At 45.5% G+C, this 22,759-nt stretch overlaps 11 protein-coding genes across 11 annotated transcripts; 5 read left to right on the top strand and 6 right to left on the bottom strand.

Moving 5' to 3' along the window:
- Positions 1–416: 416 nt before the first annotated feature.
- Positions 417–1,901, top strand: F4813DRAFT_348834 (uncharacterized protein). Its single transcript, XM_049242125.1, has 3 exons — positions 417–1,168; positions 1,238–1,379; positions 1,523–1,901. The coding sequence occupies exons 1-3, from the start codon at positions 987–989 to the stop codon at positions 1,733–1,735; spliced, it is 537 nt and encodes a 178-aa protein (XP_049102904.1). The 5' UTR covers positions 417–986; the 3' UTR covers positions 1,736–1,901.
- Positions 1,902–2,153: 252 nt separating this feature from the next.
- Positions 2,154–5,086, bottom strand: F4813DRAFT_348830 (Metalloprotease). The gene is made up of 3 exons (XM_049242124.1): positions 3,900–5,086; positions 2,707–3,812; positions 2,154–2,639 (listed from the first exon to the last, which is right to left on the bottom strand). Exons 1-3 carry the CDS (start codon positions 4,629–4,631, stop codon positions 2,354–2,356), a joined length of 2,124 nt encoding a protein of 707 aa, XP_049102903.1. The 5' UTR covers positions 4,632–5,086; the 3' UTR covers positions 2,154–2,353.
- F4813DRAFT_348828 (myosin regulatory light chain cdc4) lies at positions 5,087–6,853 on the bottom strand. The gene is made up of 3 exons (XM_049242123.1): positions 6,133–6,853; positions 5,758–5,991; positions 5,087–5,687 (listed from the first exon to the last, which is right to left on the bottom strand). Exons 1-3 carry the CDS (start codon positions 6,305–6,307, stop codon positions 5,659–5,661), a joined length of 438 nt encoding a protein of 145 aa, XP_049102902.1. The 5' UTR covers positions 6,308–6,853; the 3' UTR covers positions 5,087–5,658.
- A 265-nt stretch (positions 6,854–7,118) lies between these two features.
- On the bottom strand, positions 7,119–8,616 carry F4813DRAFT_268497 (S-adenosyl-L-methionine-dependent methyltransferase). Its single transcript, XM_049240349.1, has 2 exons — positions 8,324–8,616; positions 7,119–8,273 (listed from the first exon to the last, which is right to left on the bottom strand). The coding sequence occupies exons 1-2, from the start codon at positions 8,335–8,337 to the stop codon at positions 7,388–7,390; spliced, it is 900 nt and encodes a 299-aa protein (XP_049102901.1). The 5' UTR covers positions 8,338–8,616; the 3' UTR covers positions 7,119–7,387.
- Positions 8,617–8,626: 10 nt separating this feature from the next.
- On the top strand, positions 8,627–9,663 carry F4813DRAFT_268506 (NAD(P)-binding protein). Its single transcript, XM_049240350.1, has 2 exons — positions 8,627–8,938; positions 9,153–9,663. The coding sequence occupies exons 1-2, from the start codon at positions 8,836–8,838 to the stop codon at positions 9,539–9,541; spliced, it is 492 nt and encodes a 163-aa protein (XP_049102900.1). The 5' UTR covers positions 8,627–8,835; the 3' UTR covers positions 9,542–9,663.
- A 94-nt stretch (positions 9,664–9,757) lies between these two features.
- F4813DRAFT_348823 (DHH phosphoesterase) lies at positions 9,758–11,576 on the bottom strand. Its single transcript, XM_049242122.1, has 2 exons — positions 11,015–11,576; positions 9,758–10,959 (listed from the first exon to the last, which is right to left on the bottom strand). The coding sequence occupies exons 1-2, from the start codon at positions 11,347–11,349 to the stop codon at positions 9,786–9,788; spliced, it is 1,509 nt and encodes a 502-aa protein (XP_049102899.1). The 5' UTR covers positions 11,350–11,576; the 3' UTR covers positions 9,758–9,785.
- Positions 11,577–15,260: 3,684 nt separating this feature from the next.
- F4813DRAFT_348822 (uncharacterized protein) lies at positions 15,261–15,717 on the top strand (the record flags this gene model as incomplete). The annotated part of the gene is made up of 1 exon (XM_049242121.1): positions 15,261–15,717. A coding segment is annotated over exon 1 (268 nt), but the record flags the coding sequence as incomplete, so codon positions are not given.
- Positions 15,718–16,190: 473 nt separating this feature from the next.
- On the top strand, positions 16,191–17,392 carry F4813DRAFT_348821 (uncharacterized protein). Its single transcript, XM_049242120.1, has 2 exons — positions 16,191–16,998; positions 17,079–17,392. The coding sequence occupies exons 1-2, from the start codon at positions 16,483–16,485 to the stop codon at positions 17,112–17,114; spliced, it is 552 nt and encodes a 183-aa protein (XP_049102897.1). The 5' UTR covers positions 16,191–16,482; the 3' UTR covers positions 17,115–17,392.
- A 480-nt stretch (positions 17,393–17,872) lies between these two features.
- F4813DRAFT_268457 (uncharacterized protein) lies at positions 17,873–18,735 on the top strand. The gene has a single exon (XM_049240348.1). The coding sequence runs from the start codon at positions 18,038–18,040 to the stop codon at positions 18,626–18,628; it is 591 nt and encodes a 196-aa protein (XP_049102896.1). The 5' UTR covers positions 17,873–18,037; the 3' UTR covers positions 18,629–18,735.
- Positions 18,736–19,791, bottom strand: F4813DRAFT_268456 (GINS complex, PSF2 component). The gene is made up of 2 exons (XM_049240347.1): positions 19,615–19,791; positions 18,736–19,496 (listed from the first exon to the last, which is right to left on the bottom strand). Exons 1-2 carry the CDS (start codon positions 19,726–19,728, stop codon positions 18,843–18,845), a joined length of 768 nt encoding a protein of 255 aa, XP_049102895.1. The 5' UTR covers positions 19,729–19,791; the 3' UTR covers positions 18,736–18,842.
- Positions 19,792–19,811: 20 nt separating this feature from the next.
- Positions 19,812–21,578, bottom strand: F4813DRAFT_348817 (Aldo/keto reductase). Its single transcript, XM_049242119.1, has 3 exons — positions 21,200–21,578; positions 21,092–21,152; positions 19,812–21,008 (listed from the first exon to the last, which is right to left on the bottom strand). The coding sequence occupies exons 1-3, from the start codon at positions 21,239–21,241 to the stop codon at positions 20,122–20,124; spliced, it is 990 nt and encodes a 329-aa protein (XP_049102894.1). The 5' UTR covers positions 21,242–21,578; the 3' UTR covers positions 19,812–20,121.
- Between the last annotated feature and the right edge of the window lie 1,181 nt (positions 21,579–22,759).

Genomic DNA, 22,759 nt, shown 5'->3' with positions numbered 1-22,759 from the left:
AGCCTTGGTTGCCTCAAACATATCGCCATGAGGCTTAGCGGTGACATACAAGGTTAACTCTAGGGATTACTATGGAATAATGGCTTATACAGGATAACTTCTCTATTCTCACAGTGACAAATCATCCAAATAAATCTTCAAAATATTCTGTCTGATATTCTTATTGTAATCGTATTACATGACTTCGAAATAAAAGACTGTACCTATATAACTCAGCCTGGAAGATAAGGAAGATATATGTGACATCGATTGAAGCTCACATAATATTAGTGTAAATCATTGCACAGAGGTTCCCAATATGTGTCAATAAGGTTATTAATAGGCTACCATTAAAGTGAGCCTCAAGGATGACATAATTGCTGACTTCATCATGATATTCTGGCCCTTTTGGCTACGTGAGATATTGCAGCTCCTAGGTAAGATCCAATCCGAGTCTGGCAAGGCGGAATAAGTAAAAGCTAGGAATGATAGATCATATGGCCAAGTCTTGCTGAGCTAATCCGCGATATTGGTTACAATATCCAAAAACATGCTGACCTAAGTGAAGATGAAGAACAGCCAGTAAGCTACCAAAGGACACATCGGGGAAGAAACAAGCCCTGTAGCGATTATTTGTGCGGCTATGATTGCCGGTCAGAGTTACGGACAGAACACGGGGAATAGAGGAGCCCATACGATATGTGGCAATCCCAACCCACCTGGCCACGAGATGCAGTCATGCAGATTCACACCACAGCACTGCCGGCAATAAGCTCTCTTTGGGGTGGTAGACGAAGATAGAGTGGAGGACTACTGAACCACGACTGGGGATGGTTGTACACCTAGGTGGCAAGACATAGGACTCGAAGAAATATAAAAAGGGGCAGGTTGGCAACCACAGAATGAAGAGAATCACCACTCACAACATCCACAATCAACAACAAGTCTCAATCAACACTCTACTACACACTTTCCACCACTCCTCAAAGTTTTAAAAATCAGTCACAATGGGTTTCACTCACTACTCCGGCCCCGCCTCCAGCTTCCCCGGCAAGGACCAGTGGAAGTCGTTTGAGGAGATCTTCAACGCCAACAAGTCCGCCATGGCAGCCACTGGCGACACTGGCGAGGACATTGGCCGTATCTGGAACGCCGTTACCGAATGCGCCAAGATCGGTGTTGAGGAGCGGTTAGTTTATATTTCTCCGCTTTCCCTACCTTTACCTTGAGAATATATCACTGACTAGCCTGATATCAGTGTCATCTTTGCCATCATCATGCAAGAGAGCACCGGCAACGTCGGTGTCCGCACCACCGTAAACATGGACGGCCACTCCACCGCCGGCCTCATGCAATGTGACGGCAGCCCCGGCTTCCCCGGCCAGCACGGTCTCAGCCAGGTACGTAACTCAACCATAGCAAAAGGGGACAGGCACCTAAAAAGGGGATCCCTCTACATGAGATACCCCCATATCCACCTATCTCTTATTACTATCTCGCTCGCTCCGGGGGTTCAAAATTACAACTACTAACAATACCCCAGGACCAAATCACCTCCATGGTTCGCGCCGGTACCAACCACTTCAAGCAGAACCTCAAGGACTTCGGCGACGCCGACACCGCCGAGTGCATCTACAAGGCCCTGCGCGAGTACAACTCGGGCTCCGTCAACCCCAACGACCTCAGCGATGGCCGCGGAGCTACTCCCAGCTACGTCTCCGACATCGCCAACCGCCTCCTCGCCCGCACCAACTAAACTGTTGTTCTGCCAATGCTAAAAGGGGGTGAAAGGAGGATGCGAAGTATACAGGGGGGTTTTGAATATATGTTGGAGGTAGAGCAATAGTTTCAATCATATACACTTAGAGCACATTCATTTTTGTATATAGCAGTCTAAAACAATCTCTTCTACCGCTTTAAAATATTTTCAACTAAGTAGTATTGATTCTAAATCGTCCTTTGAACGTATATTTTTAATATTAGAACTAGGTGCCCATTTAGTTAAATGGGAGATAAAGGATATCTGAAGATCAGGAATATTGGATACTCACCTAGGTATCTCTGGGCTATTGACATAGAAAGACACTATAAGGTCTCTATAAAAATACTACAAGTCTTATAGTTATATACTGCTATTATTAGTCCGTTACCAGCACGTCTTGATAAAAGGAATATATAATACAAAATCTTTATTTCGCATTTTAATCAGTTCTATAGTAGGCTAATTGGCTCCATAAAAGTAATGGAGGAATTAGGAGATCTACTAGTATATAGCCGGAGTAGAGGCAGTAGCAACAACTTGCAAACCTCGGAATAACTCCATACTATCTATATTAGACCATACCATAGCGTTGGCCCATCTATAAATATTTTCTTACGCTGCAGATGTAAGTGCAGTAAGACCCAACTCCGCATAAAAAGCGTCACTGCTAGGTTTTCTACCAAGGAATTGTTCAAGAGTCGTCATTTCGTCCTGGCTACCTCCGCGCTCTAGCACGGTATGGCGGTATCTACGGCCCTCTTTTCCATTCATTGGATCTTTCTTGAAGACGGAATAGAACATATCGGTGCTGTAGACCTCCGAGGATAGGTAGCCGTAGTAACCTGCGTCGTAACCCCCTATGAGATGACCGAAGGTTGCCTGTCCATTACCCCAGGTGCTATTATCCAACTGCAGTTAGTTACATGGTAACCACGATCCAATACACATTATAAGGGGAAACGTACCTTGGCTCTCCAAGAGCTTCAGGGCCCTTAAGGCCAGCGATCTGGGTCCGTAGGTCGTTGAATAGGGCACTGAAATCAGTCTTTTCTAGTTCCTCGTGGGTAGCAGGGGAGTGCACTGTCATGTCGAAGATACCAAAATGCAATTGCCTAAGGTTGAATAGCGCGTCATTGACGTGCTTGGTTGAGATCTGCTTCTCGATCAATTCGTCGGGGATCTTCTCGCCAGTTTCATAGTGATTCGAGAGGGCCTTGAGCTGACTAGGTGTCCAGCACCAATTCTCAAGCATCTGACTCGGAGCTTCAACGAAGTCTCTAACTGTCGCCGTGCCATGGAATCTACTGTACGTAGTTCGGCCAGACAAATCATGGATACCATGTCCAAGCTCGTGGAAAAGGGTTACCACTTCGTCGTGCTTCAGGAGAGAGGGCTTCTTCTCCGTCGGCTTAGAGAAGTTACATACGAGGGCAGTAGCAGGATACCTACGCGTTCCGTCCTTCTTCCGGAAACCGGGTTGCAAATTGAAGTTGGCAGCGTGGCCATACTTGCCTTGCCGTGGGTGTAGATCGAGATAGAGATAGCCAACAAAGCCATCACCCTCGGAGCTGTCATCCCAGACGGAGAAGAGAATGACATCTTCATGCCAAGCAATATCTTCGGCCTTACTGGTCGGAGATAACCTCTTACGCTCGCTGGGGTCTAGTTCCACGAAAACTAGACCAAATAACTCTTCAAAGATGTGTAACATGGCTCGAACTGTGCTTTGCAACGGGAAATATTCCGCAATCTTGACCTCGTCAATGTTATATTCCTGCTCCACCATCATGCGGTCGTAGAAGCGATGGTCCCAGAGGTAATAGTTTCCATCCGGCTTAAGACCTCTCGACTCCTCATCTTTTTTCTTCAGTTCAAGCAAATGATTCGTTTCCTTCTCACCGCCCGGCGCGAGGCGTTTTCGAAGATCTGATAAGAAGACGTTGACCGTAGCTGGCTCCTTAGCCATCTTATCTTCTATGCGGAAAGCGGCATGATTGGGGTAGCCTAGGAGTCGGGCACCTTCATCACGCAATAGAACAGCCTCTTTGAAGAGGGCGACGTTCTGGTTAGTCTGTTGTAGTTTATTAGCCAATATCGTCCGAATAAAGCTTTTTTACTAGTACGGGTAGCAAATATCGGGGGATAACTGTATAAGTACCTTGTTCTCGTTTGCAATGAAGACCTTCTTCCTCGTTTCCGGGTTTTTAGCGAACTTTAAGGTAGGGAAAAGGTCAGGATACTTAAAGCTAAGCTTCAGTTTTCCCTCGTTCTCCCCTGTTCCCTTTTCTAAACCATCGGTCACGTCAGACGGAACGCCGTCTAATTCTTCCTTGGTGAACCATAGCCCGCCGTCCTCTTCATTGAGATTCTTTTGGAACTCGATACCTATCTGGCTTAAACGTTTTTTAATCTCCTTAAAGCGATCTCGCTGGGGACCCTGGGGTAGTCCTAATCCATTCCTGATATAACCCTTCCGTTCTTTTTCGAGTAGTCGCAAGCTTTCGGCATCGAGATCGGGCTCTTTACTCTTCTGAGCCTGGAAGGCAGCATCGACAAGTTTGAAAACATCCTCGCGCATGTTGCACTCAATAGAGAATTCATCCATGATCTTCTCCGCCTCGGTGGAAGCATTTCTTAGGTCAGCGTCGCTCGAAACATACTGGTAGAAGCCGAGGATTCGAGTGTTCAACTGAGACTCGTCCTCATCTCCTGCTATGGGTGCTAGGACCGAAGCAAAAGTTGCGGTTGAGGCAGACACATCAGCAACAAGCTTGTCTAGCAAAGACCTCGTAGTGTCGCAAATGGTCTGGGCGTCTTTGACAATAGACTCCTTGGTACCCGTGAAAGTCGGCGGTGCCTGGGGAGGGTTCTTGTACTTATCCGGAGCCATAGTGGCGGTCACAATTGATCGATCTGGAGAAGTTGAGCGTGTGAAGGGGAAGAGAGTTGTTGAGGGAATAGTCTTTGGTCGTATCTGGTTAAGATACGAGGTAAGACGGGAAAGAGCTCGTGGGGCAGCCAGATTGTAGGCTATGGCGAGTAGGAGGATGAGAAAGGAAGCTACAAGGAAGAAAGAAGGACGGTGGTAATTTCTAGTGGAAGTAGCTCTGCTTGAGTTCGCCAGTATGTATCACGAGGGGGTTTGAGGGGTCCAATGGGGGGTCAAATACAGCAGGACCGACGCGGGGCTTTTATGTACTTAAGGTATTACCTGGGAAGGTACCTAGGTATTAGGCAAACAGGCACATAGAAGCCTAATTGCGGGTGCGTGTATCGGAATCTTCCAAGATTGAATCTTATAGGTATTATCAGATGCAGGTGTCCACATTGGATAGGTACGTGACAATGTAAAGTTGAGCGTTCAAACGGTCTGATTGATGCGTCTAAAAAGTTGTATGGAGCTAAAACGTATGCTGATCGTGACCAAGCCAAGACGCCTGCGAGTCCCACCAATCTTTTCTAGATTGCGGGGGATCACACTGTAACCTAGGGCTATGGTAACTACCTGGAATTAGGTACTGGCATTCCGGGCGTTACGGGCCAATTAAAACAGGTACCTAGCCTCTCATCTGCAAAGCCGAACGCAACCATTGAAATCCGTTGTTCTGGATTGAGAAGAATTTTTGCATTACGTACAGAATCGGTGAAAAGCAAAGGGGTTCCGAATTGCCCACACCACCATACGATCCTATTCACCTCTCCTCCGTATCTGACTTATGACTATCGTGAGAGACCAAATAGGTCAATCCAGTTTCACATAATCCCGTTAATGAGCAAACGCCATATCGTCCTCCCAGTCATGCCTATGATGTGATGTATTGATACTCTTCTTTTATGAAAAGTTTCGTCGGTGCATGTAATAATTTCTACGCCTCTAAACTCCAGCTTCCATCAATGCTCGTGAGGGTGAACTGATCTTAATTGGCTAGGATGGTTCGGACAAGCTCTGCGCCGTATTAGTTATTGCTTTTGCTCTTTTCCCAACTATTAGTTTATTTTAAAGATCCTGTACTTACCGGTATAGTTGACTTGTCCTGAGCTGGTGTCGACAGCCTTAAGTAACTCGTCCACTTCCTCATCCGTCATCTTTTCTCCTAGATTCGTCAAAATGTACTTGAGTTGACCAACACCAATAAAGCCAGTCATGTCCTTATCGAAAACTTGAAAGCCGCGGCAGTATTCGTCAGGTTCGCCGGGGTCACGGAAGCCACCTGGTCGGTTCAGGATTTTCGAGAAAGTCTCGAAGTCAACTACAACGTTGTGGTCGTATTAGCTAACTGTGTTCTAATTATTTACATAACGCACCTAGCGCTCAATTTCTAGATACTTGTACATTGCGCATGTACACAGATATTGACATAGAGGCGTATCAGGTAATAGGGGTTACTCACAGTCACCACCAACATTACGCTCCAAATCTCTGATCTCGGCTAAGGTAGGGTTCTGGCCACAGGCACGCAGGAGGTCACCGAGGCTGTCGAGGGAAACGCGGCCATTGCCTCGCTTGTCGAATAATGAGAAAGCCTCCTTGTAGTTGGTAGAAGCCTGAGCATCGTTAGCGGCCATATCGACAATTTCTTTAAAATCTCGGTTAAACGCAGATGATATAAAGGCGAAGTAATTGAGATCCACAAAAGGAGTAGATATGATGAGACCGTTGCTGTTGCTTTATTTTCTAAGAATCGAGTTGCTTCGGAGAAATGGTGAAAGGATCGCGAATAGCAAGTCTTGGGTGCGGCGTCGCCGCTGGCTACATGTTGCTAGCTGCTGAGAAAGGATTCTGCTGACTGGTCGTTTCCCATCGCGTAACACCAACACTAAGCCAGGACTTAGGGGGTTACGAGGGGCAGCAGCAAGGAAGCCCTTTGTTTATTTTCCCGTAGTACACATGTAGATAGTAAATCGAAGCAAACAAGAGCAACTCACCATTTTGAGGTATTAGACGTTGGAATCGTAAGTAGATTGGGTCAGGAACGGCGTAAAAACGGAGTCGGCGTTTGTGATGATATTTTCTGGAGTTGTGAGGACGATGGTTAAGGTAATAAGAAAGTTGAATAACAGAGATGAAACAATGTAATTGAATTACCCCCCCTACCTTAGCGTAGTCCATGCGTGCTGGCAATTAAGTGGATCAAGTTGGGCTTTCGGATTGACGGGGCAACGGCGTAACCTAACCTTGTCCATTTTAGTTACCTTAGGTACTCCCGTCATATGTACCTAGGTACACATTGGACTGAGCAAGGACGATTTGGTTGGTTCCAAATCCAGAGCGGCCAGAATTCACCGCTGAAGCATTGAACCAATGAGCGCTCTAGAACCACTTACATATATCGTTGCTATTAACATAAGCTTGTGAATGTTTACCATACTAATTCTGCCAATGCATAGATGCATATTCGCCTCAAATAATCCTTCTAAGTATCACTGCATGCAATATCTGGGTAGGTAGGTAGTTATACTTACCAAATATTTTAAAAAGACTTCTTTACTTTGTTAAGCATTTAGGCTATCCTCGACTTTATCCTTGACGAATAGTCCGTGGAAGAGAGCGGCGATAATGAAGCTGAGAAAACATCCTCAAAATGCTATAAGACCATCCCGATCCTTGTGATCATGACATTGAAGCACCAGTGGTCCTACCGTACATCACCGACGCCTAGCCATTAATATATAAGTACCCCAATCATTCTCAACTTCAGCCTCCCGCCACCGCTCTCCCATGGCCTTCCATTCTGGTACCGCATCGACCATGCGATCCCACATGATATCAAGTATATCTCCATCTCCGCCATCCGCTCTGCTCTTCGCCTCAGGATGAGCCTCTTTCCAGCCGTTGAAGCAGCTAAACGTCTTCACATAGCCTTCTACCTCACCTAGCTTCATCTTCTTCCTCAACCAGCAGGTCTCGTCTGTCCCCTCCTCGCCGGGCTCGTGTTCTAGCCTAGTAACGTCCACCCAGTCTGTTTCGGGTGGCTGCACGCTACGTAGGAGATTGCGCAGGATATTACGCCCAGGCTGTTCCCAATACGGACCCATTCCTTCTACGCCCGGCGCTACTTCGCCGAATCCGTAGACGAACCGCTCCATGATTTCGGTAGCCTCTTCGGCGCCGATAAGCACGTTATCCTTATACCCCCAGAAGGCGACTGTGCCGCCGGAACGCACCACACGGGCGAGGTTCGGCCAGACTTTACCGTAGTTGAACCAATGCGCGGCCTGACCCGCAACAGCCATGTCTACAGAACCATCAGATAAGAAGTCCAGATCCTCGGCACTACCTTGACGAAACGTAATGGTAGGATCTGTCGTTGTTTGCTTTGCTTGCGTTATCATCCCTGCTGACGGGTCGATCGCGATGACTGATTTGAAATGCGGTCTGAGATAACGCGCGATAAGGCCATGGCCGCACCCAAGATCCAGTAATGTGCCGCTGGATGCGGGTAGCTTGTGGTAGTTCAGCACGGTACGGAACAGTGATGGAGGGTAAGCCGGCCGAAAAGCTGCGTAGGCTTTTGCTGAAAATGTTGATCGGCTGTACTTCTGTTAGCGAGATGCCTTCTTAAAGGGAAGGTCGCAACTAACGCAAATGTCGCCATCTCTTGTGCAGCTCAAAGTCTCAACTAACGCGAATAAATTGGGGCTTTTAGATCTTAGTATATCTTAGTATGAGGCGCATTTGTTAGTATTATAGAATAGCCAGGAGTAAGAAAAGACAAGGGTTAAGGCTATGTAGAAGTACGCTCAGCTAGAAAAATGTCAGCTGCAGTTGCACTGATCTAATGAGATGACACCCGGTGAATTATACGCCATTGATCAGCTCCGATTGTGCCAAGACCTGGTATAAGTAAGCCTCGGGATGTCAACCTTGAAGGTTGATAAGAGAACCGGAACACTACCTAACCTACCTAACATCATTCATATACTTTGTGCTTCTCAACGATTTAACTCAACATTACTCAGCTAGAACTAGCAGGTCGTTCTCATTTAATAGTTCATTTAATAGTAACAAACAAACCTACCTCCTTCTTAATACTCTTTCACCAAACCTACCTTATAAGTTATTAGACTACATTTGGCTTATTGTCCATCTATTAATGCTCAAGATGACTACCGAAGCCACCGTCCGAACTTTCTTCAACTCCCCTCAATTCGCTGTGGTGGGCGCAAGCACAAACCCCGCCAAGTTCGGTCATAAGGGTAAGAAAAACCCCCCCTGGTTAACACTCCGCTACCCTATTCGTTCATCTCATCAATGGTCGCCCCGATCTCTCTCAGCTGCAAGCGCAAAGTAACAAGTGCGCGTCATCCGGAGGCTCAAGTGGCCTGTTGTATGCACATAAGATACGACATAAATACGACTTCATTCTACATAAAAGCATAGAAGTTGCTAACGTCCTCCCCCGCGTTTAAGTCTTCACCTGGTACCATGCACACTCACTCCCCGTGACGCCTATCAACCCGGCGAGCGCCAGCATAGAGACGCCTTTCGGCGTGCACCCGACCGTCAAGTCTCTCGCCGACCTGCCCGATCCGCAGCACACCTCGCTGTCGGTCATCACGCCAGCACCCGTGACCCTGACCGTGCTGAAGGAGGCCAAGAAGCTTGGTATCCCCGCCGTGTGGCTTCAGCCGGGCACTTGGGACGATGCGGTGCTCGAGTATGCGCGCGGCGGCGAGGAGGGAGCGGAAGAGGGTGGCTATGATGGCGCCTTGGTCGCTGGGGACGGCGGCAGCGGCCACGGCGGCTGGTGCGTCCTCGTCGACGGTGAGCGTGGCCTCAAATCGGTAGGAAAACTGTGAGTCGATTCGTGCTGTACCTCTACGAGTTGAGAGTCGACAAAGGCTTAAATTGCTAGGAAGAGGCGTGGGGTGGGAAAGCTTATGGGAGCGGTGTGCGCTCTAATGTAAGCGCGACGACTTGCGCCGATATCATATTTCGACAGATGAATCTTCGTTACTAATTGATAGAATCCAATTACATATTTTAAAGTCATAAATTTGCTCAGCCCCTATCTTAATATCTCCTTGCTGCTAGCATCCCGTCTCACCCAAGCACTGAAGCAGTGGTTTGCTTGCTGAAGTAGGTTTTCAGGGTATTTGATTGCTTCGGAGCAGCGGCCTTCTTAACCTTCTTCGGACTTCCTCCTCCGGGCTTCTTCCCGATTTCTAGGATGTCCATGAACTCTTCAAACTCTGCCTTCGGAACAATGCCTCCACTAGCTTCTTTGTGTCCCCTCGCAAACGACTCTCCAAGTCTTTCGCGTAAGGTCGGATTTGGCGCCCTCGCAGCGATCTCCTTCAGTACTTTGATAATGTTTACAGGCGGGTCCCTTGCCCTCGCGCTCCGAGGAACCCGGCACGAGAAGTTGACCATATCCGGGAGATAGCCTTCGTTAGCTACTAGGATCACCTCCAACTTTGGCGACTGTAGGCACCCCGCCCAGCGCGTTGCTATCACTGGATGAACTTGCGCGGCAGAGTTGATGCGGAAAACAGCAATCTTGGCATCACTCGAAAACTTCGGGGCCGTGTGGGTGCACCGTTTTACCTCGGCGTTCACTTCAGCTCTGGCGGCAAGGAGACTCTGGTTCTTAAGAAGTTTCGCGGGCGAGCTGGCAGCTGTTAGAGCATCCCAGGCGGCGGGAACGCCATAGGTTGCTGTTCGACGGGGAGCGTTGATAAGTGACACTGCATCGTTCAGTGCCTTTTTGGTATAGGCCTTGAAGGTAGCCTTCATATCTGGAAAAGGCGGCTCCCACTTCAGCGTATTGCCTAAGTCACCATGAGTACCCATTACGCATAACCAATCGCATTTTTTCTGCACTTGCTCATGCAACTCATTGCAAATGTAGTAGGTAAGGAGTGAGCTCGTAGCGACTGGCGGAGAGTTGCACGCTGTAACATGCTCTGAGCCCTCGGGGAAATCGTCCTCCAATGCCCAGTGATGGTCTATGATTAAAGCTTTATGAGGGGCGTCTATTACCGGAGGCGAATTCCTCGATCCTTGATCCAAAACAAATATGTATTCGGGACTATAAGCAGCCATAGAGGCACGCTCATTCTCGTTATGGATATTGTTGCCTTTTTGAAGCAGATGGACCGATATGAGATGAGGCTCTAGACCAAGTAAGACGAGAGTCTTCTGCAAAATAGCTCCTGATGTTAACCCATCTGCATCTTTATCGGGTATAACCAGGGTCTTCTTTTTTGCGGAAGCGCTATATTATAACTATTAGTTTAAGAGGTGGAAATGATATAGATCACAGAACATGCCACTCTAGAATAAAATCTCGAGCGCGCTCGATCTGCGCCCTAGGAGCCGGCCATACGATTTCGCCCGATTCTTCGTCTCGTACCGAAGGGGTTAGATGATACTCGGGCACTTCCGGTCGAAATTTCTTAGCTCTTGGTGTGGCTTTTGATACTGTTGACGCACTGCGCTTCATCTGAATTGTAATCGGTGCTTTGGACCCAGTAGGTCGATATGTTCTAAAGAGATAGTGACTAGTAAACCGGCCAGCTATCTGTTTAGCAGTACTTGCGCACCCTCGGGCAAGAAATGTCTCAAGTGCCCTTGATATATTGACGTAACTGACGTTTGCATTCATCAGATACACCAAATGATTATATACCAAATTTTACTGTTACGGTTATCATCAGTTGAAGCTTCAAATATTGAGACATAAAGGAGTCGAGTCAATGTATGTATTGATGACATCAGTGTCAGTGACGGTGCATTCCCGGTACGCGAATTAGAGGCTTAGACATCTGGCCCCCCCCTTTTTTGTAGTCCTTTGCTAACCTCTACTTCGAGCTTGGACGAGGCGGCTTCATGGCGGTTTGTATATTTTAGCCCCGTTACAAATTTTATTACCACAAATAGCTTATTTTACCTATGGGCAAAGTGGTTTCTCAATATAATAGCTGAAGTCTTCACATCTAGGTATGCTTGGTTTAAAGGGTACTCTAGTAATCTATTTCAGCTCGACACCATTATAAATTAATTGGAGACTTACTCTATGATATTATTAATTTAAATCGAGTACTTACTTACATGGGGTTCTAGTAAGTATATGAATACTGAGAGTATAGCTTTTCTTTGGCACTCCTAACCCTTACTTGATTCTCATTTCATCTCATGAGCGGTTATTACCGTAATGGAAAATGTTCGTTAAACTACCTAGGTTACATCCATTAAGATCTAAACCTAGTGAATTCATTATATATTACATTATCTTTATAACAAACAAATAATAAGATGCAATACAAATCACATTATAAGTCACCCATTATATTCACAATCCAACCTCTGTTCTCTGGGGAAATATATAAATTCGATCTCCCCAGTATGTTAGGCTTACTCCTCGACACCAAAACCCAATCCTACCTGGCACCTACCACAACAAATTAAACATCACAAGAACGATACGATAGTTCATTTCTGCCTCGACAAATAGCCCACATCCAAAGGCTTTATCATCATGTGCACCTTAGTAGATCATTACTGCAAAAGATGCAGAGTTCATGTTTGGGGGCCGGAGTATGTTATTACGTGCGCCGACTGGAAAACATGCATGTCAATGCCGTCTCGGAAATACGATGTGTATTGCACGACGCATGAGCCACAAAAATAGCATCAAGTTGCCTCTCAATCTTTGTTGCTATTGGTCTTTGGATCATACTAGACACCGCGCCGCATAGTCATAGGAGATTCTCGAAGTACCCAGTGAATCGAAGCGGGAGAGCGTTATGGACAGGACCAAATAGATAGTTTACCTGACTATATCTGAGAATATATTCACCTTTACATACCTATTGGTGTAACCTGTGGAGTCAGATTTATTGAAAATGTTCTGTAACCCCCCCCCCCCCCCCTTCTTTAACGTATTACTATGTTTCAACGTGAGAAAAGAGGCAGAGGGGTAAAGTGAGCGCCTATGATTGTTCATGTAACTGCTGGTTTGGCGGTTTCGATAATCAGGAGCTGGTTTTAAGATAAACTGGATAGAAATGCTACTGTGGTTATCAGTTAGGATATCGGATATCGTATATCACAGAGTGAGAGGCAGAGGTTTAGTTATTAGTATAATAGTGTATTAACCCATAAATTAACTCCTTGTAATGCTACTTGACATAATGATAGAATATTTCTAAACGACGAAGATAATGAAGTATATTATACCAGTCACATGCATTCTCAAATTTGGCGAGATACTGGCTTTACCTTGGTCCTCAAGTCATCGTACACACTATAGTCATACGCTAGATAAAAATAACTAAAAATTTAAGTAGATACCCGGGCATCTAGATAGTTTTCACACGTCCATTGAATGTTAACGAATTTGCTATCACCACTAGTCACATCCACGCATAGACTCGACACAACACCTTACAATATTAACATGAATCATGACAGCTGAAAGACGTTACAATAACCACGAAGGCCAATCCAAAATCATACACATCACTTGCTGAAAAATAGCCACTCAGAGATTCGACTTTGTACCATCCACTTGGCTACCTGTCCTTTACGATAGCCTTTACAAGTGGCCCCGGTGATTCACATCAAGGATCTTATTTAGACGAATCACTTATATATCATCTTGACCCTATGGCAAAAGATGTGACGCAGAACACATCAGAGAGTTTGACTTCCCAGTATATGAATGAGTACCTAACCTACCTAGACTGTATGCCCCAATACAATATATAAAATCAACCTCACCCTCACCTTGGCCTAACCCCTTCATTCCAAAACCTAACTCTATCACCTACCTCAATTTCGAGTTCGAGCACTCCCAGAACGACGAAACTTTTCGCATCCAAAACTGGACCGCTCTTCATCTTGAACAGCACCGGCATCATGACCAACACCGGTACCATGACTAATACCGACATCATGGGTAGATTCAGGGGCAATCGTAACGCTGAGCCTCGCATGCCCAATCCAAGGCCACCAAATCCAAACCCGAGGCCACATCCGAATCCCAAGCCAGCTCCCAAGCCGGTCCACTAAGGGGAATCACAATCAGGAGGATCAAGGTCAGAACAACAAGTCGTCTCTTAAGCTTTGAGGCTGTTAGTCTGTGAATCGCGAGGGGCACCAGAATATTCCTGGATTGCCAAGGGTATTGCAGTGGGAGGCCATAATGGGCGGGAACAGATAGGTAGGTAGTTTACCAGGCGACCCCTGGCAATATACTTACTCCTGCCTACCTATAACTATTGACGCAACCTGTAGAGTCAACTACATTAGAGTGATATCCTATGCTTTCCCCTGGTAATCCTATGCCATAAGGTTAGGTACCTACCTAGGTAGATATAGTAGGACACCTAAAGTTATCCTCCCATTAGGTTGAACGCTTGTAGCTTTAACGAAAACGAGAGCTGCTCCTTTGATAGCATAATGGCCGAGTGTTACAACATGCCAATCCGTTAGAGAGCCGATTTCAAGTCCAGATGGTGCCGCGGAGTATTGGCACATGGGTGAAACCACAACACGATCGCGAAGAATGACCCCGTGAATTTGGAGTGGTCTGAATAAGGTGAGTTTCTTTGAGCAGAGCTCTTTTAGAGTGACGGGCGAGTGTAGATGTTGTGGTGTAAAGTAAGGAATACCCGGAACGGGGGTAATGAGGTTAGATAGAGACATCGTGGTGATCAATTAAGTGGTTTTCATGCTTGATAAATGCGGTCTACTGTCTAGTAAAAGGAGAGGTACTGAGGGCTTATGTCTTCTCGAAGGAAGAGGGTACACGGCTATATTTATAGAAACGGGTACCTTACAGACAGTGTAAAATTCTACTAGGACATCAATACCACTAAAGAATAATATTACAAAAGCTATCCTACATTAGGCACCTTAGGTACATAACATTTATGGAACAGTCTTCATACCTTCGTTAACTTCTCGAAGGGGAACGAGGTGGTACACCGTACGGAACGGCACGGGGTGGGACCGCCTGGTGGGACTCGACTTCGTTTATTTCCTCAAAGGGAACGACCAAGAAGGTCTACTTTCTTCCTATTGGTCATGGTCTTTTGAGTACGTGCAGTTCCAGTGTTATAGCAACTCTTCCTCTTTACCCTCTCGATGGTGGCCCGTACACAAATAGCAAAATATATACCAAAGGTTAGGTACCTCCTAAACCCATATTCATATTATTTTCTATACCGCCAAACATTATGGAAGATAAGGCAAAAGCAACTCAGACGGCCCATAGCAGAGGTTTTATATTTATCACAAACGGTAGACCCCTAATAGAGACCAGCTCCCGTCAAATCAGAGGGGGAAAAAGCGACCGCATTACAAGAGCCGCCATGGATGTCTTGCTTGCAAACGTCGAAGAGTTAAGGTCAGTTAGGTAGTACACTGGTTAATATCCGTCTACTTAAATAAGACGATATGCATACCAAGATAGATCGATGCATTTGTTGGTTAACATGTGATTCTGCAGTGTGATGAGCAGTTCCCCGGTTCGAACTGTTTAAAGAGGAGTGAAAGATGCATCTACTCAACAGCCGATATACACAAAGGCAACAACAGGTTGAATTCATGCATTTCTCAACCTACTAGTCATCCTATTTTAGATGACGCCAAGGTCAATTTACTACATTTAGAGCTATTCTATCATTTTTGAAGAGACATCAATCTAACTATAGCGAGCACCTGCCATCCCAGAGGCTAATGCGCCTTCAGCCTGACATTGAACGTTGTTTCTTTACCTTCCCTGTTCTTTGTAGCGTAGTCTTCCGTGAGCTTGCTCTCCAGCACGACTCCAGGGCCCTGGTCATACACCACTACTTCTATCAAGCCGCACGTATTTTGCTTACCAGCTCGACATCTTGGTGGGCCCGCCAAAAGAGCCGCATCATTGAGTCCTTAGTTCTACAAGACTTGACATCGAGGGAGCTGCAAACGTGTATCTTGGGAGAAGCGAGGGACGGTGAGCTAAACTGATAACCACAACCAGGTTACCTGCTCTTGTGAGTCAAAATGCTTCTACCACAGCCTCGAAGATATATGGGTAAAGGATGTGGTGTTACCCGGAGTCCGTTATGAGGAGCCCCCAATGATAAATTGCATAACTAGATAGGTACCTACCCAACGCAATATCGTGTTGCCTTGACTTGTAGTCAAAGGAGTAGCCTGTTTTTCTTTTCTTTTTCGACCGTATGAGTGTCCCATCTTCCTCTATTTATAATTTAAACATAGCGGCTCCCGACTTTACTTCAATCATCTCTAATATGACTTCCAGCACACCGTATCTTTATTTCCCTCTTCCTCGCCAGACCACAAGCACAACATTGAGAGCCTTAGCTAAAAATAAGCTAGCGATATGGCATCATCCAGGTATTTCAATGTAAGCTAGTCTAGATCTTCCTCCACGGGGGCTTTCTACGTATGGTATATTTGCCGATCTTGAGCTTAGGCTAAATCATTTCGCGACCACGAGTTCACTTACTCACCCACCTCTTTCCGTACCCGACGCAGTAACACGGAAGCTATATTGCACATTAGACAAGCTAATCCACCGGAAGACTTGAATATATTCCTGATGAACCTAAGACGGGATAATCATTGCCAGAATAAATACTACCTACCTCCAGCACTTTGGTAATGTAACTTCACATCCTTGTCTTCTAGTTATCGCACCTCTTCCAACATCGTACCCGTATCTATTATCAAAAGTGCTTTCTAGCAAACGGTCATTCACAATATCTCAAAGGCAGCATTACGCATGATGCTGTTCCAACCTTTTGCAGTTGCACTCCTTACCACAGTCGCCTCGGCTAGTCCCGTAGCTCCGCGGCAGTCATCAGGACCTGGCACGACACTACAGTCAGGATGGTACTGGGTTCGCGCGGTGGCCTCGCCCAATTTCCATAAATACCTCCAGACAAAGCCAGCCAATGCGCCAGGCACGGCCGTACTAGAGAGCTACAAGACGGCAGGGCAGTACAATGTCAAGGATGGGCAGCTGGTGGCTAATACGGGCGAAGGAGGGGCGCCGCTGTATTTACATGTCGAGAAGCCAGCAGACCTAGCAAACCCGCCGCGAACGCTCGCCACCTCGTTCAACACGACCGAGAATACATTTGGCACCTTTGTCTTCCAAGGAGACGCTCTTACTTGGAGCGTGCCGGACATCAACCGTCAGAACCTGGCTGCCTGGCTTGTCTGTAAAGACCAGGCGCTATTTATCAACACCGGCGCCTACGGCTATCAAACCCCTAGTGGATGCTCAGATCAGACTGTAAGAGATTTCTTTGTTCTCTCGGCATCTTAATTCGTCCCCTCTGTAATACGGAAATTAGCGTACTAACAAAGCCATAGATCCATTACTACAATGACGCGCATGCAAACGAGTGATACACATAGCCTGTTCAATTGAGTAATAGCAGGAATCTGTATATAAGTATCGGGCTAAAGTTGAGTGATGCGCATCGTCTGTCGATATATGATATTCGGAATTGATGGTGGTGTGAGTTTATGGTATTTAATATTACCAAAGGTTCTTCATTAGCATTTATATAGCATATTGAACCTATCCAGTTATGGTAAACCTTGCTACTCAATAAGTAGAGCGTGGTTAACAATATTTCAATGTATACCTAATGTTACAAATATAGGGGTACTATTACACGCAAGCACAATCTTTCAACTAATGTCGCTTCAGAGCAGTGCATCATCAATTATCAGCAGCTGATTATGTGTGATACTTTGACAGACATAATCTCTATTTACTTTGTAAATCAAATAATAGAGGAGCCTCTTGTTCTATGCAAAGGCGACTCAGCTCATGACAAGGTGAAACCCAAAGGGAACAAGCGGCAATGCTATTATCACCTAGCCAAACAAAAGGTGTCAAAGGCTCCTTGTACAAGGAAAATAAGCACCAAGGAAGCAAACAATCGTGATACACGGGAGTTGGATCTTGACCTTGTAACCCCGACGGCGAAATAATGAATTAACATAAACAAAACGGACAAGTAACCAAAGGGATTTCGACGTCAGAGTCGAAACTCCTTAGAACTCAATTCTATTCAATACCAAGAGCTTCGAATAAATTTCTCGCAGCCATGTTTACTCTTCCATTGCTTTTCTGACACTTTAGCTGTGCTGTACTCTATCATCTCTAAGGTCTCTACTTCTGGCTTCTCAACAGGCATACGTCTTTCTCTATCACTAAGAAGCAATCTGTTTATTCCTTAGCTGGACTTCTAAGGAACAACCTCGACGAATCCCGCGATATCAGAGCCGACACGCTTCAGCGCACGTCCGAATCTACCATCATGCGTTTACGGATAAACATCCGAGGGCTCTTTATGGAGTGGCTCCCGCCAATATGGGAACGGAACTATTTGCCGTTCTACAGGCGCATTTATGCTGGCCTCCACCTCATCGTAACGACGTACCTCCAGCTCCTGCTAGAATTCGTAGATTATAAATCCGAACCGATCGTGATATTCTCACAGCGAATCGCGGATATCTTGCGAGTGGTCTTTTCTGTGCTAGCTAAGCTGGCACATCGCATCACGTACAATTACATCGTAGAGCTATCCGCGGCTATACGCCAGCATGCGCTCTCCGTTCTCCTCTTTTGTCTACGCACGGTGGACAGTGAACTATACCGAGTCATGCACGCCGTAGCAGACATACTGATGATCGCCCTGCAGGTAGGCTTTTGGTTGCTGTGTCTATATTCGTTAATGGAGACAACGGTCGATTCTGACGCGATACCACAACCAGACCCGCTGAACTGGGCCGCGGAGAATCGTATGAACCAATATTTCCATAACGCGGAACGACTGGGGGATAAGTTGCGATGGAGGCATATGGCGGATGGCAATATTGTAAGAATACCAAATTATATTTTTGATTGATTCGTTGGTCTAGCTTAATGTATGAAACGTTGGCATCTTGCTTGGGAAAAGGTAGGAATGGGGGTATATAGGCTAGGTATATGTAAATAGATTTCAAAATGTTTCTCGGTTTGATGAAGATATTAAACGCCGGTCCGATGCTATGCGATATGCCGTAATTTTGGAGCCGTATGCAATGCTGTACCATGTCTCATATGCGTCGTTTATTTCGTGTCTAGAAGCCCATCTCCTCGTCGCTGTCCTCGGCTCCTTCGCCGTTAGCCCTTTCTTCTTCCTCTTCCCTCCTACTCGCCTCGGCACTCGCGCCTAGCTTCCGCACACCCTCGACGACTCCTAACACAAAGCCCCTGCTTTCAGCTAGTTCCATTGCTCCGACACCTCGCAACTTAAGTACACCGCCGCCGCCTTCTAGATGTACCGTACTACTGCGCATTTTCGCCGCACGCACCTCTTGTAGATCCCGCAGTAACGTTCGAACCTCAGCGGCGCTGGGTATATCGTCAGCGGCGTGTGCGAGTAGAGTCTCCGAAAGCTCCAGCCAGTGGTAGGGCAGGTAGCCTGAAGGCGCCTCTTGTGTACACGAGGGGAGAAAGGGTGGTGACAGTAACATCTCCCCCGGCTTCAGCTCAAACGAAGATTGCGCGTATGGCTTCGCGCCACCCCTGCCGTCGGACCTCATAGGCGGTGGTGGAGGTGGGGAGAATGCTACAGGATCGATGTTGGTCTCGTGATTGATGATATCCTTGAGCGAATCTGGATATAGCCAAGGCGGTGCGACGATATTCGCGCGCCGTTGCTTCTTAAGTAAAATCGCAAGCCACAGGGGAAGCTGTGCGCGATGGGGTGGGCGTAAAGCTGGAGTTTTGCCCTATATAATGGAATCATGTTATTAGTAGAGCTACTTGATGATGGCGATAACGATGGAGATGGCGATGGCGATGGCGGGGTGGTGGGGTTAAATTATTTGAAATATTTGGATTATTTACACCAAGTAACGGAATTGACTCGAGTCTTTGGCGAGGAACAACCGTAACCATTTCCATCTCGCAGAGGAAAGCTACTTCGGTTGGCACAAGGCCAGGTGGTAGCGGGAGGGCCATATTATTTATTGCTTAATTAAAGGAATTGGTGAGACTTCACTGTGAAGCGAGGCCACAAAAGAGACGCGACAACGATATGAAAAGTGACGCGCATTCAGGCACTTGATTAATAGGTTCCATAATTGGACATGGTTGTGGCTGTACCGATCCGTATGGCGGTGCAGAGCTGTGGCGTTTTCTTTTTTTGTTCTCGCGTTGGCGCGTTGGTGGAAGGTTCTTTCAATTCATTAGGTACATACCTACAGAAGCTACATACCTTATGTATATTTTCGTCATGACGCACATGTATTATTTAACGTCCCCGCAAAGAACAAGGAATTAACCTAGGCAATCTATTATTTTAATGTTTCTAAACCATCTAATGAATAAATATCCCCTAGTATTATACCACCTTTAACCGAAGATTCTACTACTTCCTAGAGCAGCAGGGTTGATGAATCGCAGGTCAATGTTCAGAGAAGAGATTTGCTTAATCTCATCCTCACTTAGGTCGAAGGAGCAGCACTCGAGGTTCTGCTTCAGTCGCTCGACGCTATTCGACTTGGGGATGACGATGATGTTGCGCTGAGTACACCATCGAAGCAGAACCTGTCCGGGAGACTTGCCATGCTTCGCCGCGACGCTCTTCACCACATCCGTCTCGAATAGAGGCTTAATTTCCTTGGCCGTAGCATTGCCCAACTCGATGAAGCTCTGCGGGCCAAATGTCGAGTAACCAGTTACGGCAATGTTGTTTTCTTGCGCTAGGGCGATAAGGCCGGGCTGCGTTAGGTACGGGTGGTGCTCGATCTGCAAGACACTCGGGTGGATCTTCGCATACGACAGCAGGTCGTAGATTAGTTGGGGCTGGAAGTTTGATATACCGATACTCCTGACGAAGCCATTTGGGTTCTCCTTAGTCTGAACCATATCCTCTAGAGCCTTCCAGGTCTCTGAGATTGGTACCTTTGCCAGCGGAGTAACCTTAGTCTGCTCCTTATCAGACCAGAAGCAGGGAAAGCGGATCTTGTCGAAGGGGATAAACTCTAGCGCAATGGGGAAGTGGATCAAGAATAGGTCCAAGTATCCCAGACCCCACGCCTCGTTCTCCAGCTTAGCCATCTCGAACGCATGTTCGCGAGCGTGGTAATTGTTCCATAACTTGGAGGTAATGAATATGTCTTCTCGCTTCACGATGCCCTCTTCGATAGCCCTCCGTACACCCTTACCGGCCTCGGCGCTGTTCGTGTAGTCCCAAGCGCCATCAATGTGTCTATAGCCTAACTTGATAGCATTATAGACTATCGAGTAGCGAGTCAAGTGTCAGCGACCGATGAGCCTACCTACATATGGAATATTTGTTGAAAGGCTACAGGAGACATACCTTGATCAGCGCAGGTATCGTTCGGCACCTTCCAAATACCAAAGCCAACCAGGGGCATTTCCTATTCCTATTAGCCTCGGCCCACAGAAGCAGATGGGGGTCACGTACATAGCCAGAGGCTAGTTTTACGGTGGGTGTTTTCGTCGCCATAGTTAACAAGGAATTGGTAGGTTATTTCTAAATATTCAGGAGAGAAGAATCTGAGGGACACATCCAAAGAGGCGAAGGGGTTCAATTATATACCAGAGAAGGCGTTGAATTTTACTTTGAAGCTTCTCCACCGGCAGTTTTAGCAATTGAGTTCGCGATGAGGGGTTGGATGGCTGAGGGGTAATGAATCCATGTCTATTACACCATAACGTTGGATTTTCTCTATCCCCTTAACTGGCATAAAACTACACCTCCACTATTTTTAATACAATACTACGAGATAATCTAATTTTAAAGCTATCGACCAATGAAATCAAACTACTTAATTTTACACCTAATTTAGCTTATACCAATTGTACCAGCATTTTTTTGAGTTATAAATAGCTATTTAATTTATAAATAAAACTATTTAAAACCTTTTCATTTAAATCAATTAATTTTCAATAAAATCGTTCTTAACAAAGCGATGTTATTTTTAACGAAATCGTCCCTAAATAATATTGCTTTTATAGGCTTAATATGTTAACAATGTTATTACTTTTTAACGTTATTTTTAAGCTTTTTTAACAAGCTTTAATATCGAATTTGTATTTTTTTAATCTTATTTTTAATAATATATTTATTTAATCTTTTAATAATTAAATAAGTTTTTAAATAAAGTTATTAAATAACTTAACTATTTAAGGCTTAAAATGTATACGTACTTATATTAAAATTAATATAAACTTTTAATTATTTAATTATAAAGTTTATTTTATTACTTTATATAATAATTAAGTTAAATTAAACAGTAATATTATTAATATTAAGATATTATAAGGTTATTTAGCTATTAAAAAACATTAAAAACAATAATAATACGTTAAAAATAAGTTAAAAATAAAATTGTTAACATATAACAATTTAAGGCTATTTTAAAAAAAATAATATTGAAAAAAAGGTAAGATTTTAAGGAATTAACTTTATATCTTTTCGTATCATCGATTATAAAAGGCCTCTGGCCAATTAGAGGTTTTGGGTTTAAATAAAAATGGATCTATTACGCGTATGTTATAGGCTGACTTTGTACAATACCGATTATAGGGGGGGTTGTAGTCTTATGCCAGTTAAGGGGATAGTTTGACGGCTTCTGTGGGGCCCGACTCTTACACTTAACTATTTAGGATGGCGCGCCGGTCCTCAAAGTCTCTCCTCCGTAGGCCCGGCGCAGCTTCCCATTGCAGCGAATGTGCGAAAGCCCCCTGTGTATCATACACTGTGACTAAAGGAGGTTGTCAAGGTACAGTGCTGACTGACAAATAAGCTATACACTATGACTTATTATACTTTGGGTCATGTAGGCATATATGCAAGCATGCCAACGGGGGATATCTACGTAGTTAAATCTTAGACGGTATTATGACGCGGTCAAGCTAATTTGATTATATCTTCACGATTATATATCGTGATTATAAAGTACTATGATGTCTAGTACCAAGGATTGCCAAGTTGCGTGGTTGGATTATACATGTAAAGTTC

Source organism: Daldinia decipiens (assembly GCF_022478715.1).
Source record: "Daldinia decipiens strain CBS 113046 unplaced genomic scaffold F4813scaffold_5, whole genome shotgun sequence".
NCBI classification, from domain to species: domain Eukaryota; kingdom Fungi; phylum Ascomycota; class Sordariomycetes; order Xylariales; family Hypoxylaceae; genus Daldinia; species Daldinia decipiens.
Note: the sequence above shows the minus strand (reverse complement) of the source record. Positions and strands in the feature narration are given on the sequence as shown.

Excerpts from the sequence above, each read along its gene's own strand:
- F4813DRAFT_348834 (XM_049242125.1), top strand. The coding sequence starts at position 987 with ATGGGTTTCACTCACTACTCCGGCCCCGCCTCCAGCTTCCCCGGCAAG. Across the intron at positions 1,169-1,237 it reads AAGATCGGTGTTGAGGAGCG|TGTCATCTTTGCCATCATCA; the intron begins GTTAGTTTATAT and ends GCCTGATATCAG. Across the intron at positions 1,380-1,522 it reads GCCAGCACGGTCTCAGCCAG|GACCAAATCACCTCCATGGT; the intron begins GTACGTAACTCA and ends ACAATACCCCAG.
- F4813DRAFT_348830 (XM_049242124.1), bottom strand. The coding sequence starts at position 4,631 with ATGGCTCCGGATAAGTACAAGAACCCTCCCCAGGCACCGCCGACTTTC. Across the intron at positions 3,813-3,899 it reads TCATTGCAAACGAGAACAAG|ACTAACCAGAACGTCGCCCT; the intron begins GTACTTATACAG and ends AAACTACAACAG. Across the intron at positions 2,640-2,706 it reads GAAGCTCTTGGAGAGCCAAG|CACCTGGGGTAATGGACAGG; the intron begins GTACGTTTCCCC and ends GTTGGATAATAG.
- F4813DRAFT_348828 (XM_049242123.1), bottom strand. The coding sequence starts at position 6,307 with ATGGCCGCTAACGATGCTCAGGCTTCTACCAACTACAAGGAGGCTTTC. Across the intron at positions 5,992-6,132 it reads GCGTAATGTTGGTGGTGACT|TTGACTTCGAGACTTTCTCG; the intron begins GTGAGTAACCCC and ends ACAACGTTGTAG. Across the intron at positions 5,688-5,757 it reads AGGACAAGTCAACTATACCG|AGCTTGTCCGAACCATCCTA; the intron begins GTAAGTACAGGA and ends AATACGGCGCAG.
- F4813DRAFT_268506 (XM_049240350.1), top strand. The coding sequence starts at position 8,836 with ATGCTCAAGATGACTACCGAAGCCACCGTCCGAACTTTCTTCAACTCC. Across the intron at positions 8,939-9,152 it reads CGCCAAGTTCGGTCATAAGG|TCTTCACCTGGTACCATGCA; the intron begins GTAAGAAAAACC and ends CCCGCGTTTAAG.
- F4813DRAFT_348823 (XM_049242122.1), bottom strand. The coding sequence starts at position 11,349 with ATGAATGCAAACGTCAGTTACGTCAATATATCAAGGGCACTTGAGACA. Across the intron at positions 10,960-11,014 it reads CGAGATTTTATTCTAGAGTG|CGCTTCCGCAAAAAAGAAGA; the intron begins GCATGTTCTGTG and ends GTTATAATATAG.
- F4813DRAFT_348821 (XM_049242120.1), top strand. The coding sequence starts at position 16,483 with ATGATGCTGTTCCAACCTTTTGCAGTTGCACTCCTTACCACAGTCGCC. Across the intron at positions 16,999-17,078 it reads GTGGATGCTCAGATCAGACT|ATCCATTACTACAATGACGC; the intron begins GTAAGAGATTTC and ends ACAAAGCCATAG.
- F4813DRAFT_268457 (XM_049240348.1), top strand. The coding sequence starts at position 18,038 with ATGCGTTTACGGATAAACATCCGAGGGCTCTTTATGGAGTGGCTCCCG.
- F4813DRAFT_268456 (XM_049240347.1), bottom strand. The coding sequence starts at position 19,728 with ATGGCCCTCCCGCTACCACCTGGCCTTGTGCCAACCGAAGTAGCTTTC. Across the intron at positions 19,497-19,614 it reads AGTCAATTCCGTTACTTGGT|GGCAAAACTCCAGCTTTACG; the intron begins GTAAATAATCCA and ends TCCATTATATAG.
- F4813DRAFT_348817 (XM_049242119.1), bottom strand. The coding sequence starts at position 21,241 with ATGGCGACGAAAACACCCACCGTAAAACTAGCCTCTGGCTAT. Across the intron at positions 21,153-21,199 it reads TAAAACTAGCCTCTGGCTAT|GAAATGCCCCTGGTTGGCTT; the intron begins GTACGTGACCCC and ends TAATAGGAATAG. Across the intron at positions 21,009-21,091 it reads CGATACCTGCGCTGATCAAG|TCTATAATGCTATCAAGTTA; the intron begins GTATGTCTCCTG and ends GCTACTCGATAG.